Source organism: Phacochoerus africanus, chromosome 2 (assembly GCF_016906955.1).
Source record: "Phacochoerus africanus isolate WHEZ1 chromosome 2, ROS_Pafr_v1, whole genome shotgun sequence".
In the NCBI taxonomy this organism is placed as follows: Eukaryota; Metazoa; Chordata; class Mammalia; order Artiodactyla; family Suidae; genus Phacochoerus; species Phacochoerus africanus.
In genome coordinates this window covers 228150339-228169455 of record NC_062545.1, presented here as the reverse complement: position 1 = coordinate 228169455, position 19117 = coordinate 228150339, and the positions used below count along the sequence as shown (strand labels likewise).

Sequence of the window (19117 nt, the reverse complement as noted above, 5' to 3'; positions counted from 1 at the left end):
TATGAAGAAAGCAGCGTATTTATCGACTCCTTTTGTCTCCCCAATGTACTGCATAGTGATGCAGTGATAAGTATCAGGAGTTTGCTTGGTAGCATTCAAAGGAATTAATAGACAATGTGCAGTTGAACTATTCATCTCACCCTGCTCCTAGAAATGCCAGTGAGCTTCATGGGAAGGGAACTGACTATGGACCCAAAATTTATGGAGTTCAACATTTAAACAGAGAGGTGAGGTCCACTGCTTTAGCCATCTGTAATTTTACTAGAATCTAATTTTGCTAGATTATTGCAAGCTGTGATATTCAGGTCTGGGCCCCTTCCCAATTAAAACTGTACTCGTTGGTTTTCATTTATTGACCACTAAAAGGCAATCCCATCTCCTGAATTCTCCTCCTTGTATAGTGTATGTAAAGAATGAACCACAAAGGAATAATCTGATAAGAGAAAACTGAATATCTTACTTACATATCCATATTCCAAATCCCAGCACCAGCAGTAATTGCAGAACCTCACAAAACATGCTCGGAGAAAGTCCCCAATGAGAATTGTGACGTATGTGGTCAGAACATCAGAAACAGTCAACCGCACAAATTCCTGTTGAGACATTATCTGTATTAAAATGAGCATTTCTCCCCTCAAATGGTCCTACTGTTGACATCAAAACTGCCATGGTATCTAAATAGCACTAGCTTGAAAACAGCAATTAATGGTAAAGAAATGGGTTAGGCATACCTAGCATATTAAAAATGTTTCACCTCTATTTTATTGGACTAAAAAAATAATTATATCCTGTGCCAAAATCATTGTATCAAAAGTCTGCCTACTGAGAAACTTTTATAAGCATGACATGAGAACACAAAACAGGAAAATACTGACAACACAGAAACTTAAAAATTTAATCTGGCAAATAGCACTATTCATAACATTAAAAGACAAATGGAAAAAGAACTTGTGGCATATATGGCAGAGGACTGTTTAAAACACATCAATAAGTTTTACAAGTCAGTACAACAGTAAATGGGCAATTCAATAAGGGAAATATTGGCAAATGGTACAAATAAGAAATAAGAAGAACATATACAATCAATTAAAACATTCAAAAATACTTAAACCCCACATAATAAAAATACAATTAAAATGATGAGTTGTTGCCTCACAGAATAATGAATATTTAAAAATCCAGGCATCTCCATAACAGTGAAAGTGTGGTGAAACAGGCACTGTCATAAACTGATAGGGAAGTTAGGCTGGCATAATATTTGAGGGAACATTTGTGAAGGTCCATCGCATTTTAAAGAATGTGGAATTTGATCAAGAAAATCTGCTTCTAGAAATGCATCCTATGGCAATAATAACACAAGTGTCCAAATCTATATGTATAGTTATGAAAGCACTGTTTCTCCCAACCCACAAATGGAAACAGTTCAAATATACTCGGGAGGAAATTAAATAAAAAACTGTGTTTCACACAATGGAATATTGTTAGAACTGAAAGAAAAGTATTATTGTAGATAAGGATGCACAACAATGTGAACATATACTAGAAACCATTAAATTGTATACTTTAAAGCATGAAATATATGGTATATGAATAATAGCTCAATAAAGTTTAAAAAGAGCTAAAACGTGATGTTCTGATCAGAAATGCGTTGTTGAAAATTTACAAAACAGCATATGTGGCATGAACTCATTTGTTAACAAAAACTCATATATATATATATATATGTATATATATATATATATATATATATATATGCATAGCAATGTTCTGGAAAATTAGGAACCTGTTACCTCTGGTGTGGACTTGGAAGTTATATGCAAAATGTGTGTGCTATGAGTTAGAGGGACGTTCACCATTTCCTCATGGAACTCATAACAATAGGCAATAAATATAAGAGTAGACACATAACAATAAATGTTCATCATGATAGTTCTCTTCTGCCCTTTCCTTTCTGTTCCTTCCCAATAATTCACACCCTAAGATTGAAGACACTAATTAGACACACTTTTCCATAAATACTAGTTTTCCTCTATAATATAAGAAGCCTTTGGGGTTTTGTTTCCAGCTACCTATATAATCTCCCTTTTAAAATAACTAGTGAGAAAGAATTGTCTCATAAGGCAAAGGCCCACTTGACTCACAGTTATTAGGTTAATTTCCAGTCTCATACTTCAGAGCAGTGCTTCCTAAACTCCAGTGGTCAAATACCATCTTCACAATTTTTGCCATGTTCAAATACCATCTGAAATATTATTTACCTAGTACTTATTTTAACTTTAATATACTTTATTTTTTAAAAATAACTGCCACTATTATAAATAGAAGGCATATATCATCTTCCATAAATAGCAGTTAACTATAATACAAATATAATGAAAACAAAAAATGCTATACTGAAAACTTTTAAATGTAAAACATTAACTTAGCATTAGTTCTAACCAAAAGTCATGCCTGTGACAAGGCTGATAAGCCAGCGGTATATTTGGGGAAGTGCTGTCAAAGAACAGGAATGGAGATTGGGAAGAATGAAATAGGAAATGAAAGAAAAATATCACCCAAGAGTGTGTTGAAAGCTGTTACCACTGAGGCAACTGGGTCTTGATTCTTCTGGGGACCTGTTGAGTAGCCATGGACTAGGTCTCAGAATTATCTGCTCAAGAGACGGAAGAGAGAAATACTGATCCACCAGCTCCCATTCCCATGTCAGAGATGGCCCCACTTTATATTAATGCAACTTGGAGACAGCAGAGAAGCATTAAATGTGATAGCTTTTGTAAAATCAGTTGAAATGCTATCCAGTAACAGCTCATGCAGTTGTTTGCTGCAGCAGCAACTGAAGTAAAAAAGTCCTGCCCAGCTCATATTCTTCTTGCATTGTTTTTCCCTTTGTCTTCTTCATTCCATCCCCACCAGTTTTCTCTCATACACTCAAACGCCATAGTTTTTCAGGCCACCAGTTGTTTACATGTGTTCTTCATGGTACTCAATCATGCTCACTTCATCTCCTGACTCCATTTACACCAACTAATATGTACCACCATAGCATCACTTAGGGAAGTCTCTCACCTGGATGACTGGGGCAAGCTTCTCAGATTACATGCATTGCATTCTCATGGTGTAGTGCTTTGTTGCCGTTGTAAATTTGCAAATTTTGTCGAGTACCAGTTGTGAGAGTTCGGCACTGCCATGAGCTGTGGTGTAGCTTGCAGACATGTCGTGGATCCTGTATTGCCGTGGTGGCATAGGCCAGCAGCTGTAACTCCAATTCAACCCCTAGCCTAGCCTGGAAACTTCCATATGCCGTGGGTGCAGCCCTAAAAAGCAAAACACAAAAAAACAAAAATAAAAACAAAACCTGCAAATTTTGTATACTTATTTAATTAATGGCTTTATTTTCCCCAGGAAATTGTAATCTTCACAAGGGCAGAGAAGGGGTCCACCTCTGTTCCCCATTGTACCTCCATTGTCTAGCACAATATCACTCAATAAATATGGAGTGAATGATTGATTGAGTGATAGTAAATTCCTGCAATTATTTCTGAATGTAACTTTTCTCTTGCCTACTCTTAGTCTCCTTTTCATTTTCCAGGCAATTGAGTTAAGATTCCAATAACTAGCATCAATTAGAGGTAGGCAGTGAGGGATACTTTCAGATTTCTACCACCAGCCCAGGAAGACTTCCTCAGGTAAGAGAAAATTTCAGAATGGTTTTGAAGTCCTCCACATCCTCATCCCAATGGTTGAAATACTATTTTTTTCCTAAACAATATTTTAACTTCCACATAAAATAGCAGGAGGACTCAAACTCTATATTAAAATGTGAAATTTTTGTCAACATAACATAGGAAGAATACACTGCTATATAAGAAAAGAAATCCCCAAAATGATGGCCCAGGCCACCTCAGAGACATCATCCAATCCCAGTTCCTAGTGTGCTAGTCAGGATGGAAGCGTGGGCTACACATGGGTCTTCTGCTATACACGGCACTCCACACCTCCCACTTGACAATCATGACATGTAGTTAAAATGCTTGGGCAGCTTTGATCAGTAAACCTAAGAGAATAATTAGCAAGTAAAGGGAAAATAATAGAGAATCAGAGGGGCCACAGACTATAGATATTTCATGGCAAGAGTCTGGAGAGCATGGGTTCAAGCTAATTACGTTTCTGGGGGACGGTTCAGCACTATGAAGGACACAAATTCTAATCATACTCTGTAGGTTAAACGAGGGCTCCTGTCATTGACTTCCTTTAAGGTCTTGAGCAAATTATTTCACCTTTCTAGGGCATAGTCTCCTCATCTGTAAAATGGGGATAATGATATAACTATCTCAGAAGGTAATTTAAAACTTCGAGGAGGTAATTCTTGTCACACCAGAAGCATTCCATAAATGTGAACCACTGTTGTCATTATCTTCTGTTGCTGGCTGCTTTCTTTTCCTCCCCTAAATCCAGACTTCATATATAGCTTCAAATAGTGGTCTCCCAAGAATGGCTCTGCTGCCTACCTATCAAATGCCACTGTAGATAAGATTATGTGACTATTACTTGAGAATCCCTGGAGAGATAAAAGGAGCTGCTGAATTTTTATATTCAAATTCAAAGAGAATTTTGAGTGCCACAGCATCCTTGAGTAAAAACAAAGCAATGAACAATGAACAAGTCTTTGGGGGTATATCCTTGACATTCTATGCAAAGCAGCTGCCTTTACTATTTCTTCTTTGAAAAAAAAAAAGAAGTTAAAATAAAGGTTTCCAGGTGCATGGATATAGGTATTGATCTCTTAAAGGCCAGACCTTTGCAGCACTGTGGGTTTTTATGTACCCTGTTCTCTCTTTGCCCCCATGAATCCCACCTCCCTTATCAACATTCCATTCAGAACCACAGCCCCTTCCCTCCTGTGGCTTCTGCAGACTTTTCGCACAAGTGCCAAATACTCCTTTCCAGAAAGGAAGGTAAAAGAGAAAAGGCAAACCCAACTTCAAATGGCAGTCAGAAGAGCTGATGAAGCAGAGAAAACCACTAGTCAACAGGATTTATGAAATATGCATGTATGGAATGTTTAAGAACATGTAATTGGGAAGAGAGAGGGTCTATCTGGTTCCTGAAAACTTAAGTAAAACAGAATACTTAATTATATCATACTTTTTGCACTTGGTCTTCAATGATGTATGTATAGCATTATATACATTTTCCTTATTTTTTCCCCCACAATTGAAACCACAGATAATTAGCTTACGTCAGATAAGTATCTGAAGCAGAGGACACCTAATGATATCTGCATTTGTTCAAAATATATTAGTTTTATGAGGTTAATGCTAACTTTCAAGTTTCCTTTTATCTTACAAAAATAAGTAGTACACAGTAAAAAAATTATTCAGGAGTTCCCGTCGTGGCTCAGTGGTTAACGAATCCGACTAAGAACCATGAGGTTGCGGGTTTGATCCCTGGCCTTGATCAGTGGGTTAAGGATCTGGCATTGCCATGAGCTGTGGTGTAGGTTGCAGACACAGCTCAGATCCCGAGTTGCTGTGGCTGTGGTGTAGGCTGGCGGCTACAGCTCCAATTCAACCCTTGGCCTGGGAACTTCCATATGCCGCGGGAGTGGCCCAAGAAATGGCAAAAAGACCAAAAAAAAATTATTCAAATGATTTCTCAAAGACCACATTACTGTTGAAACTAAACTGTCATTTGACAGACAGAAGCACTATCACATATTTTAAAATGTCTGTTCATCAATGATGAACCAAAGTCCAAAATCTTTTATGAAGTGCAAGTGAGGAATGTCAATTCTAATGAGATAAAATTAAAGGTTTTTCGAAATATAAATTGCATTGGTATGAAAGAAGAGCCCTGAAGTAGGTTTTTTCATTGTTTTTGCTTGGTTTGGTTTTCCTTATTGAACAGAAAGTCATATGAAACATTTCTTTTTTCCGCTAAAATACCACTAGTCATTCATGCAGTCATCAGGGAAAAAACAAACCTAAACTAGTATTTCCTTTGATGCTTAAAGGGCAAAGTATTTGACAAAAATTAACATTATTGAAATGAATACTAGTGTATGCTCCCCAAAGAATCTTTTCTTTTTTTTTTTTTTTTTTAACGGAAAAAAAGGTAACATTAGCTAGAGTTCCATTTAAACATTGGCTTGGGCATGTATCTAAATCTGGGTGCTTTATTTTAACACAAACAGACAGTAAACATCTCCTCAGACCATGTAAAAGTATCCTTCCCTTATATCTAAGTGTAAAAATGGGGTGTAAATGTTCTACTTACCTGAAAGGATGCATATGAGGACTGCATGAGATAACATATGAAATTCATAACAAGCATATGGCAAGCTGTCGGTAAATCTTAGCTATTTGCATTAATAAGCAATTAAAAACACAGGTCACAATATGGAAGAAATATGAACTCTGCTCTTTTTTAATGCATTAATTGTTAACGGACTTCTGTTTTTGACATTACCTGCCCCACCATCGTTTCCCAGCAGGGTCCTCGAGGTACATCTGCTGGATGTACAAAAAAGGGTGGCCCAGTGCTATTTGCAGTGAGCGATGCGTTGTAGGCCTTGATCATGTTGGCTTCCCATAAGGTAATATTGGCCTTTACTAGCTTCTCTTCTTCAATCTAGAGAGCAGAGTGATGAAAACAAAAATGAAGACAACACAGATTTCCAAGTTATTTCTGGCAAGCTTGAGACTGGGAATATAACAATATGCTGATTTCAAGGACAATCCAGACACAAGATTTACCTTATTGTTAATCTCATCCATCAATGCAAGAATAAATACATACAAGTTGCCTAAAAGAAGAGCAAAAATGCGTCCCAGTAGCCATTTCAGAGCGATGAGGGGATGATAGTCTTCCAATTCAGCAAATAAATCAAACAGTGTTGGACAGAACATCCCCAGGAGGGACATGACCATGTTCATCTATAAGAAGACACAAGGGATCAACCAAGTTAATAGTGTTTAAAAGTTTTTATTGCTTTGCTCAAGAATTTGCAAGATTCCTCCTAGATTCCTTTGACATTTTTCATAAGACTAAAGATTATTTATTTCATGCATTTTTCATATTTGGTCTTAATAAAACAATGAAGACAATATTCAACTCACATTTTCAGGATGTACATGTGCATGAGCTGTGGATGTACTGGCAACAACAATCTGTTTCCTAGTGTAAGGTGGGATGCGATTTATATTACTTTCCATGCAGAGAACACATATTGTTCTACATGGTAACTGATTCTGAAACGGTGATGTACTTCACAATAAGATTTTCAAAGGAAATGAAAAATGATCTGCTTAAGGAATAAGGTCCAAACTGGAAATACTAATTTGATAATAATCATCATATGAGCTAGTTTAATCAGTTAGACTAAATACTGAGTTAGGGGAAATGCAAACTATCAGGGGCCAAAAAAAGAAAGAAAGAAAAAGAAAACAGAATGGTTTTTATCAAAGAAAACAGAAAGGATGTTCAGAAAAATCAAAAGGAGGATACATGGCATAATGTTACCATCGCCAAGGTAGAAAATTTTCAATTTTCAAAAATGAAGAACTGCTTTATGCCAAAGATAAGAGAATTACGAAAGAGAAAGAGAATGAAAATAAGACAAGCAGGAAATTCATGGTTTTTATCTCCAGACTGATTTGCACACTTATATTATTAGGCTAAATTAAGTCAAAGAAAAGAATTCAGAGCATGTACTACCTTTATAATGGGGGGGGATATGAAGCCTTTAAATAGATTTTACAAATAGATTTTACAAAAAGTTCCAGGTGACTCTGGCAGTGTCTTTGCCTGAATACCTACCCAGCTCAAACTGTCAACACTAAATAGTTCCCATTTCCCTAGGTGGATTCCATGTTTTGAAAGATTAGAACTACCAGACTCTATTTAGAAAATAGCGTCAATATGTTATTTTTTCCATTTTGATTAAGGACATTAAATAAGTATGACCAGCAGGAACTAAAAGTCAGCATGACATAATATAAGATCAGCGTGATATAATTTCAGTCTAAAGTAAAAATTTGGCAGAGACTATGCAATCTTTTTTTTTTTTTTTTTTTGTCTTTTTGCCATTTCTTGGGCCACTCCCACGTCATATGGAGGTTCCCAGGCTAGGGGTCGAATCGGAGCTGTAGCTGCCAGCCTACGCCAGAGCCAGAGCAATGCAGGATCCAAGCCGCATCTGCGACCTACACCACAGCTCACGGCAACGCCGGATCCTTAACCCACTGAACACGGCCAGGGATCGAACCCGCAACCTCATGGTTCCTAGTCGGATTCGTTAACCACTGCGCCACTACAGGAACTCTAGAGACTATGCAATCTTATATAAGGTAAATTTAAATTCTCTTTCATGAAATTTGTAAAGTTATTCATGAATTCTCATTATTACCTTTGTTGGCCCCTAGGGATCAGGGATCCCCTAAGATGGATATTAAACAGGTTATTACAAAGAGTGACCCTTTTAAATGATAATTGATTATTATCTATTATCCTTCACTATGGCTCATTTTCATAAAAATATGATCAATATGGCAAAGTAGCAATAATAATTTCACCTACAAATTTCACCTACAAATCATAATTGCCAGAGAGAATTTTGAAAACTTATTAATGCTTTGAGGTTAACCTTTTTTAAAAAAAATAAAATAATTCTACCTAATGACCCTCTATTTTATAGGTCTCCCTGAAATGTCTATGTCATCATGGTCTCTTAAATGTATGTTCTCCCATCTTCAATGTTAACTGACTCTGAAATACCTAGAATGTTTTTGTTTGGAGTCCTTTGCTATTAGTACGTAATACCATTTTCTGTCCAAGATTTTTCTTGGAAGTTAGATGCTTACAAAGACTTACTTAATCTATTTGGTCTACAAGGCTCTACAGAAGTTTCAGTTTGGGAAGTCTATACTTTCCATTGCCTAAATCTTCACGTACTTTGAAAATGCTCAAGTTCAAAACAATGCCACACTGTATTCTGGAACATTTTATGGAAAGGAGAAGGCCTAAGCAACAGCAGATGACCAGTGATTCCTAATTCTAAATATCTACCTCTGACCTCTTTTCTTGAATCTGCTAAATGAGCACATACTCTGAATACAAATGACAATCATGGTATTTAATTCCTGGCAAAGAGTTGGCTTTTCTCATTTGAATAACAGTTGGAGGAGAAAGAAATATGTAAGGGGGAGGAAGAGGTGGAGCAGTTAGGCTGCTAGTGAAAAAAACGCCCAGACTTGCCCAATGTGGGGGAGGCAATCTGAAGATTTCACTGAGATATAAACATAAGAATGAAGGAAGGCTTTATCATCACTGCTTCAAAGAATTTAGGCAACAATTGGATCATACTTTTTTTTTTTTCTTTTTAGGGCCACATTTGATATGGAAGATCCCAGGCTAGAGGTCGAATGGAAGCTACAGCTGCCAGCCTATGTCTCAGCCACAACAACGCCAGATCCAAGCCTTGTCTGAGACCTACACCACAGCTCACAGCAACTCCGGATCCTTAACCCACTAAGCAAGGCCAGGGATTGAACCTGCATCCTCATGGATACTAGTTGGGTTCTTAAACCACTGAGCCACAGCAGGAACTCCAACAACTGGATCTCTCAAAGATAGATGAAGGATCTACAGAGAAAGAAACCATAGGGTCAGGGAAAGAGTGTTGGGCTTGAAATTAAGACTCCTAAATTTTAATTCTCACTGTTCTCCATTGTTCTGTGACCATAAACACATCATCTAATTTCCTAAGATTCATTATCTATGCTCCTCTATCTATAAAACATACTGATTGGAATATATGTGATCTAATCGCTCTTTCAACTCTCCCTTTCTCTAATATCACAAAGCGAAAAAGACAGAGAGTAGAAATTTGGAAATAAGGCTGGAATAGAAAAACATGGGCCAGGGTTGGTTCACTCTTAGGGCAGGATGGTGAAAACAGGTAAAGAGTGGCTGTATTTCATGTTCCAGCATTGAAGGACAACCAACAAAATGTCAGTGTCAGGTTCTAAGCACATAATAAGCATGCAGAGACGAACTTCGTTTTTTTCCCACCACCCAAGGGTGTCAGGATCTTGCTGTGCAAACTCCTGGGATCGCTTCACAGCCCAAAAGATGAGGTATCCACTCCCGCCAAGTGTTAGAAAGACGAAGAAGTTAGCAAGAAACCTCAGGAATCTGATCAAGTGAACGTTTTCTTCTACTTGGGCTGCTCTTTCTTCTATTATAGCTTCCTGCACCCATGAAAACAGAAAAAAAAAGAGAAATATCTCAGTTACACAGAGTATCATGAATTCAGGAGTTATTTTTGCAAATATAAGAATGTGAGGAATGCAAATATAAACTAAATCTGGAATTCCACAAACCAAGTAAATATTGCCAGCAAGTGTGAAAAAGTAAAAGAAGGAAGAATTCTTACAAACTGATTGATCAAGTACTAAGATAGTCTTCATTTTAAATTCTCTTCTAGTACAGTTTTTTAAACTACAAAATAATACTTTAGAGTTAGTTTAAATATTGAGCTAATGTATTCCTGCAAATCATTAGTGAGCGGTGTTCTATTATTTAAAATATCTGATTCTGATTACTAACAGTCAGCTGTTGCAGGCCAATGGCATTGTTTTATTACCAAATTTAGAGAGAAATAGTGCTTTCATGGGTCATCAGTCATTTTTCAGTCATAATCAGAACTCTGCCCACCATTAAATGCTGATTTAATTTTTCTTTAAACTGTCAAGATACTTCCCTACCTAGACCATTTGGAATGGCTCCAACTTTACTCTTAGAAATATCAAGAAAAGGCTCTTGAAGTTGGTATCTTTACCTTAAAGTTCATTGTAATGGAATTGAATTTGTTGTCTGCTGTTTCAGGATTGCCAATTAAGTAGTCCCAGCTGGTGAACACCTTCCAACTGAAGTTGAAAGTGTTGTCATCACCACCTCCATCATCACCAATATTTTTGGTCATCCTGTAAAAACAGGAAATTAAACCCAGCACCCAGAATGCAAGCAGAAAGTCAGATGTTTGAGAATAACAAAACATAATTACAGGGAAATTGGAAAAGCAATATCTAACAGACATATATTTTCAAATACGTTTGTTCTAAAAACCAGAAAAGTTCACTTTTAAATTTTTGGGCTTAATTTTTTTTTTTAATCGGATACATGAATTTTTTTTATATTTATTTTATTTTCCCACTGTACAGCAAGGGGATCAAGTCATACTTACATGTATACATTACAATTACATTTTTTTCCCCACCCTTTCTTCTGTTGCAACATGAGTGTCTAGACATAGTTCTCAATGCTACTCAGCAGGATCTCCTTGTAAAGCTATTCTAAGTTGTGTCTGATAAGCCCAAGCTCCCGATCCCTCCCACTCCCTCCCCCTCCCATCAGGCAGCCACAAGTCTTTTCTCCAAGTCTATGATTTTCTTTTCTGTGGAGATGTTCATTTGTGCTGGATATTAGATTCCAGTTATAAGTGATATCATATGGTATTTGTCTTTGTCTTTCTGGCTCATTTCACTCAGTAGGAGATTCTCTAGCTCCATCCATGTTGCTGCAAATGGCATTATGTCATTCTTTTTTATGGCTGAGTAGTATTCCATTGCGTATATATACCAGATCTTCCGAATCCAATCATCTGTTGATGGACATTTGGGTTGTTTCCACGTCCTGGCTATTGTGAATAGTGCTGCAATGAACACGCGGGTGCATGTGTCTCTTTTAAGTAGAGTTTTGTCCGGATAGATGCCCAAGAGTGGGATTGCAGGGTCATATGGAAGTTCTATGTATAGATTTCTAAGGTATCTCCAAACTGTTCTCCATAGTGGCTGTACCAGTTTACATTCCCACCAGCAGTGCAGGAGGGTTCCCTTTTCTCCACACCCCCTCCAGCACTTGTTATTTGTGGATTTATTAATGATGGCCATTCTGACTGGTGTGAGGTGGTATCTCATGGTCGTTTTGATTTGCATTTCTCTTATAACCAGCGATGTTGAGCATTTTTTTCATGTGTTTGCTGGCCATCTGTATGTCTTCTTTGGAGAAATGTCTCTTCAGGTCTTTTGCCCATTTTTCCATTGATTGATTGGCTTTTTTGCTGTTGGGTTGTATAAGTTGTTTATATATTCTAGAGATTAAGCCCTTGTCAGTTGCATCATTTGAAACTATTTTCTCCCATTCTGAAAGTTGTCTTTTTGTTTTCTTTTTGGTTTCTTTTTTGCTGTGCAAAACCTTTTCAGTTTGATGAGGTCCCATGGGTTTATTTTTGCTCTCATTTCTATTGCTTTGGGAGACTGACCTGAGAAAATATTCATGATGTTGATGTCAGAGAGTGTTTTGCCTATGTTTTCTTCTAGGAGTTTGATGGTGTCCTGTCATATATTTAAGTCTTTCAGCCATTTGGAGTTTATTTTTGTGCATGGTGTGAGGGTGTGTTCTAGTTTCATTGCTTTGCATGCAGCTGTCCAGGTTTCCCAGCAATGCTTGCTGAATAGACTTTCTTTTTCCCATTTGATGTTCTTGCCTCCCTTGTCAAAGATTAATTGACCCTAGGTGTCAGGGTTTATTTCAAGGTTCTCCATTCTGTTCCATTGGTCTGTCTGTCTGTTTTGATACCAGTACCACACTGTTTTGATGACTGTAGCTTTGTAGTATTTCTCGAAGTCTGGAAGAGTTATGCCTCCTGCTTGGTTTTTGTTTCTCAGGATTGCTTTGGCGATTCTGGGTCTTTTGTGGTTCCATATAAATGTTTGGATTGTTTGTTCTAGTTCTGTGAAAAATGTCATGGGTAATTTGATAGGGATTGCATTGAATCTGTAGATTGCTTTGGGTAGTATGGCCATTTTTACAATATTGATTTTCCCAACCCAGGAACATGGAATATCTTTCCATTTCTTTACATCTTCTTTGATTTCTTTGATTAAAGTTGTATAGTTCTCAGCATATAGGTCCTTTACCTCCTTGGTCAGGTGTATTCCAAGGTATTTGATTTTGTGAGGTGCAATTTTAAATGGTATCGTATTTTTGTATTCCTTTTCTAATATTTCATTGCCGGTATACAGAAATGCAACTGATTTCTGAATGTTAATCTTATATCCTGCTACTTTGCTGAATTTATGAATCAGTTCAAGTCGTTTTGGGGTTGAGTCCTTAGGGTTTTCTATGTATAGTATCATGTCATCTGCATACAGTGACAGTTTTATCTCTTCTCTTCCTATTTGGATGCCTTTTGATTCTTTTGTTTGTCTAATTGCTGTGGCTAGGACTTCCAAAACTATGTTGAAGAGCGGTGGTGAGAGTGGGCATCCCTGTCTTGTTCCAGATTTGAGTGAGAAGGCTTTCAGTTTTTCCCCACTGAGTATTATATTTGCTGTGGGTTTCTCATCAATGGCTTTGATTATGTTCAGGAATGTTCCCTCTATACCCACTTTGGCGAGGGTCTTGATCATGAATGGATGTTGGACTTTGTCAGATGCTTTTTCTGCATCTACTGAGATGATCATGTGGTTTTTGACTTTTCTTTTGTTAATGTGGTGTATGACATTGATTGATTTGCATATGTTGAACCATCCTTGTGAACCTGGGATGAAGCCTACCTGGCCATGGTATATGATCTTTTTGATATGTTGTTGGATTCGATTGGCTAAGATTTTGTTGAGAATTTTTGCATCTATATTCATCAAAGATATTGGCCAATAGTTTTCTTTTTTGGTGGTATCTCTGTCTGGTTTTGGAATGAGGGTGATGGTGGCATCATAGAATGTCTTTGGGAGTATTCCTTCTTCTTCAACCTTTTGAAAGAGTTTAAGGAGGATGGGCACCAATTCCTCTTTATATGTTTGATAGAATTCACCTGTGAAGCCATCTGGTCCTGGACTTTTATTTGTAGGGAGTGTTTTTATGACCTCTTCAATTTCATTTCTAGTGATGGGTCTGTTCAGTTGGTCTGTTTCTTCTTGATTCAGTTTTGGCAGGCTGTAAGATTCTAGAAAACTGTCCATTTCTTCCAGATTGTCAAACTTGTTGCCGTATCGTTGTTCATAGTATTCTCTTATGGTTTTTTGTATTTCTGCTGTATCTGTTGTGATTTCTCCTTTTTCACTTATAATTTTGGTTATTTGGGTTCTTTCTCTCCTCTTTTTAGTGAGTCTGGCCAGGGGTTTGTCAATTTTGTTTACCTTTTCAAAGAACCAGCTCTTGGTTTTATTAATTTTCTCTATTGTTTTTTGAATCTTTATTTTATTGATTTCCTCTTTTATCTTTATAATTTCCTTTCTTCTGCTGACTTTAGGTCTTTTTTGTTCTTCTTTTTCTAATTCATTCAGGTGGAGGGTTAAGTTGTCAATTTGAGATCTTTCTTCTTTTTTGAGAAAGGCCTGTATTGCTATAAATTTCCCTCTGAGCACTGCTTTCATAGCATCCCATATATTTTGAGAGGTTGTGTCTTCATTATCATTTGTTTCAAGATATTTTTTTATTTCTTTCTTGATTTCCTCATGGACCCATTGGTTTTTTAGTAGCATGTTGTTTAGTCTCCATGTAGTAGGTTTTTTCTCTTTCCTTTTCCCATGGTTGATTTCTAATTTCATGGCATTGTGGTCAGAGAAGATACTTGAGATAATTTCTATGCTCCTAAATTTATTGAGATTAGCTTTGTGTCCCAATATGTGGTCGAGTCTTGAGAATGTTCCATGAGCATTTGAGAAGAATGTGTATTCTGCTTTTTTTGGATGTAGTGTCCTGAAGATATCAATGAAGTCTAACTTTTCTATTGTTTCCTTTAGGATCTCTGTTGCTTTATTGGTTTTCTGTCTAGAGGATCTGTCCATTGATGTGAGGGGGGTATTAAGGTCTCCTGCTATGATTGTATTCCCATCAATCTCTCCCTTTATGTCTGTTAATATTTGTTGTATGTATCTGGGTGCTCCTATATTTGGGGCATATATGTTGATGATAGTAACATCCTCTCCTTGGATGGATCCCTTAATCAAGTAGTGCCCTTCTTTGTCTTTCTTTATGTCTTTTGTTTTAAAGTCTATTTTGTCTGATATGAGTGTTGCAGCTCCTGCTTTTCTGTCATGTCTATTGGCATGAAATATTTTTCCCCACCCTTTCACTTTCAATCTATATGTATCCTTTGTCCTGAGGTGAGTTTCTTGTAGGCAGCATATTGAAGGTTTTTGTCTTTTTATCCACTCAGCCACTCCGTGTCTTTTGATTGGAGCATTCAGTCCATTACATTTAAGGTGATAATTGATAGATGATTATTTATTGCCATTTTGAACCTGGTGTTCCAGTTGATTCTATGGTTCTCCATTCTTCCTTTCTTTTTTCTTTTTTGTTTGGTTGGATGGTCTCCTGTTATTATCTGCTTGAGTGTTTTGTGTTTTTTTTTTTTCATTTTTTGCGAATGCAATATTTGGTTTTGGCTTGTGGTTGCCCTGTTTTTTAAGTATGCTAACCCCTTCCTATAATTGTGTCTTTTAGCCTGATGGTCCTGTAGGATCAAACGCTTCATTACTATATTAAAATTAAGAAGAGAAACATACAAACAAATAAAAAGGGTCTATTTATTTCCTAACATCCCTTGCCCACATTTTATGATTTTGATGACTCTTTTTTTTTCTGTTTTAATTTTATTTTGTTTGAAGCATGTTCATGATTAAATCTGTGTGCTGGCTTATTTGAGTGACAGCTCCCTGATTGCAGTTTCCTCAGTCCTAATTCTTCCTCTCCTTTTTTTTTTTTTCTTTTTTCTTCCCTTTCCTTCCTTTCTTTTTGGTTTAGAGAAACCCTTTCAGTATTTCTTTTAGCCTGGGTTTTGTGTGGCTGTATTCTTTTAGTTTTTGTTTGTTGGAAAAAATTTTTATTTCTCCTTCTATTTTAAATGATATTCTTGCTGGATAGAGTATTCTAGGTTGCATATTTTTTTCCTTTTAGCACTTTAAATATCTCTTGCCATTCCCTCCTGGCCTGTAGTGTTTCTGTAGAGAAATCAGCTGATACCCTTATGGGGGTTACCTTGTAGGTAACATTCTGCTTTTCTCTTGCAGCCTTTAGGATCCTCTCTTTATCACTAATTTTTGCCATTTTTATTATGATGTATCTTGCTGTGGGTCTATTTGGGTTCAGTTTGTTTGGGGTCCTCTGTGCTTCCTGTATCTTGAACTCAGTATCCTTTAGATTTGGGAAGTTTCCAGTGATAATTTCTTCAAATATATTTTCCATTCCCTTGTCTTTTTCTACTCCTTCTGGAATTCCTATTATGCGTAGATTGGCCCATCTTATATTATCCCATAGTTCTCTTATATTGCTTTCCTGTTTTTTGATTTGGTTTTCTGTCTGCTGACCTGATTGGGTGATTTCCATTATTCTGTCTTCCATATCACTGATTCGTTCTTCTGCATTACTCATTCTGGTTTTTACTGCCCGTAGTTCAGTTTGTATCTCTGCAAATGAATGTTCTAGTTTCTCTTGGCTCCTCCTTATATTTTCCAGTTCCTTTCTGAGGGTTCCTGCATTACTGTTCATATCTTCTCTTAATTCCTTCCATATTTTCACTATTTCTCTTTTGAACTCCAGGTCTGTCAAACTGCAGAGATCTGTTTCATTGATGACTGTTTAAGGTGAGTTCTCCTGTTGGTTTGACTGGGGGTGGTTTCTCAGCTTCTTCATCTTGCTTGTTGTCTTCTTTTTCCTGAGGGAGTTGTACTCTCTGTGACCGGGCAGTGTTTGCCTTGTCATTGCTGTGGAATGTTTCCTGAGGGCTGGCATTGTTGGTCAGTCTGTTTGGAGGCCGTGTAGCTTTTCTGGAGTGTTGATGGGGCTAACAGGGTCTCTTTGAAGCAAAGGAGTACTTCCTGAGGGCAGACAGCACTGGGAGGTCCACACCACGATGGTAGCATATTTCACTCAGTCAGGCAGAGCTTGCTCTGGTGTTTTTAGGCTGTGGGGTTCTTGCAGGGGGTTGGCGGTGTTGGAAAGCTGTTCCTCAGGAGTGCAGCACTCCCTGGGGGCTGGAGCAGCTATCTGGGCCGCTGCAAAGCCAGGAGGCTCCTCCACAGGGCAGCCTGACTCAGAAAGACCGTCTAAGAATTAGGCAGATATTTTCACGGCCCGGCCAGGCTTGTTGTAGCTTTTCTGGGCTGCAGGGGGTCCTGCCTGGAGCTAGCAGTCCTATACAGCTGATCTGTGAGAGCTCAGCACCCCCTAGGGGCTTGTGCAGCTAGCTGGGCCACTGCCAACCCAAGAGGCTCCTCCCCAGGGCAGCCCAACTCAGAAAGACTGTCCGAGAATTAGGCAGATCTATTCACGGCCTGGCTAGGCTTGTTCTAGCTTTTCTGGGCTGCAGGCCTTTTCTTGGGGGCTGGTGCTGTTTGGTACTGCTCTGCAGGGGTGTAGCCCCTCCAAAGGGCAAGCAGGCCTGTGCAAGGACAGCCCCTGCGGTGGTAGACTTCAGGCAATTGTTGAGGCCAACCCTCCCAGATGGCAGGCAGCCCCAGGTCCAGCGAGTGCATAGGGGGTGGCGGGGGTGGGGGGAGGGGATGAACTGGGAAGCACAGCTTTCTGCTAGCTAGCGGGCCGGTAAGCTTGCTGTGGCATGGGGAGTATTCTATGGGGACCCACCCCTTCTTCCCTCCTCTCCCCAGCACAGGCGGGCGCAGATGAGGCTCTTCTCCCAGGTTCCCTCTAATGTGGCTTTCCACTCCCCTGCCCCTAGAATATTGCTCCCTTCCCCTGCAACAGCTTTGCTTTCTAGTCTCCCAGGCAGTCTCTGCCCCGTCAAACTTGACAGACCGGTTTCTAGACCTCCCAAGCAGTCTCCGCTCCACCCCGCCCCCCAGCCCTTTCCTGGGGACTAACCTCTGGAGCCAAGGTCTCGGTGCCCAGCCCCCACCCTGGCGTCTCAATTTTTGGTGACTGTGCCCATAGTTTAGACAGTCCCTTCAGTTCTCAATCTGCTTTTCCGTACTCCAACTTACTGCTACGCTCTTCTCTGCATCTGGAGATTCCTCTGGTTTGTTTGATCTTTCCCCCGAGTAGGTGACTTTCCAGGGTGCAGGATCCCTTTCTCCTCTGCAGTTCCCTTTCGGGAGTGCCTGTCCCGCTCGGATTCACCTTCTGTCACTCTCCTCTTTTCTCTTGTTTTACCTAGTAATGTCACGAACTTCTTGCTGTTATTGGAGTTAGGTTCTCCTGCCAGCGATTGGTTGCTGTTCTGTGCGAGTCATTTATCCTGTAGATGTGGTTTTTTTTGTTGTGTTTGTGGGAGAGGGCAAGAGTGTCCCCCTACTCTTCCGCCATCTTGTCTCCTTGGGCTTAATTTTTTAAACAAAAAAAAAAATTTCCAGGCTTTCAAGATTAAAAGACTGCTAAGCATTGATAATTTTAACAATTAAACTGGTTATTTAAAAATACATATTTTTAATTTGTTTTCCTAAACTGTTTTCTTAGGGTCATATACTAGGTTTTGAACCTTTTGTGGGATAAAGATCTCTTTAGAAGTCTCATGAAAACCACCCGGGCCCCTCCCTAGGAGAAAAATATTTATAGACTCTTAAACTGTTGTACACAATTTTAGTTGGTTTTCAATCCCTCTGAAACCTAGGGATTAATTAAACCAGGTCAGATCAAAAAACTCTTAAACAGATTTCAATTCCTCTAAGAATTTCCCCTCCCAAGAGTGACTACACTGAATGCATGAGTTTTCCATACCCTACAACTCTTACCAAAAATCAAGATTTTAGTCAACTTTAATGCCAAATAGTTACATATAATATAATCAGTGAATTTTTTGTTCTTAGGGCCACGTCCACAGCATATAGAATTTCCCATGCTAGGGGTCGAATAGAAGCTGTAGCTGACAGCCTATGCCACAGCCACAGCCAAGCAGGATCCAAACCACATCTGTGATATACACTACAGCTCATGGCAATGCCAGCTCCCCAACTCACTGAGTGAGGCCGGGGACTGAACCCAAATCCTCATGTATGCTTGTCGAGTTTGTTACCACTGCGCCACCACAGGAATTCCCATAATCAGTGATATTTTTTTTTTAATTATTTTTTTTGCTTAGACAGTTTAAAATGTATGT

The 19117-nt window shown here is 38.5% G+C and overlaps 1 protein-coding gene across 1 annotated transcript in view; it reads right to left on the bottom strand.

Moving 5' to 3' along the window:
* TMC1 (transmembrane channel like 1) overlaps positions 1-19117 on the bottom strand; it is a 159391-nt gene that overhangs the window by 44003 nt on the left and 96271 nt on the right. The window contains exons 10-14 of the mRNA XM_047769233.1: positions 10841-10985; positions 10056-10250; positions 6756-6935; positions 6469-6630; positions 465-593 (exon numbers count right to left, since the gene is read on the bottom strand). Of these exons, the coding sequence (XP_047625189.1) occupies positions 465-593; positions 6469-6630; positions 6756-6935; positions 10056-10250; positions 10841-10985 (811 nt within the window). The remainder of the gene's footprint in view (positions 1-464; positions 594-6468; positions 6631-6755; positions 6936-10055; positions 10251-10840; positions 10986-19117) is intronic.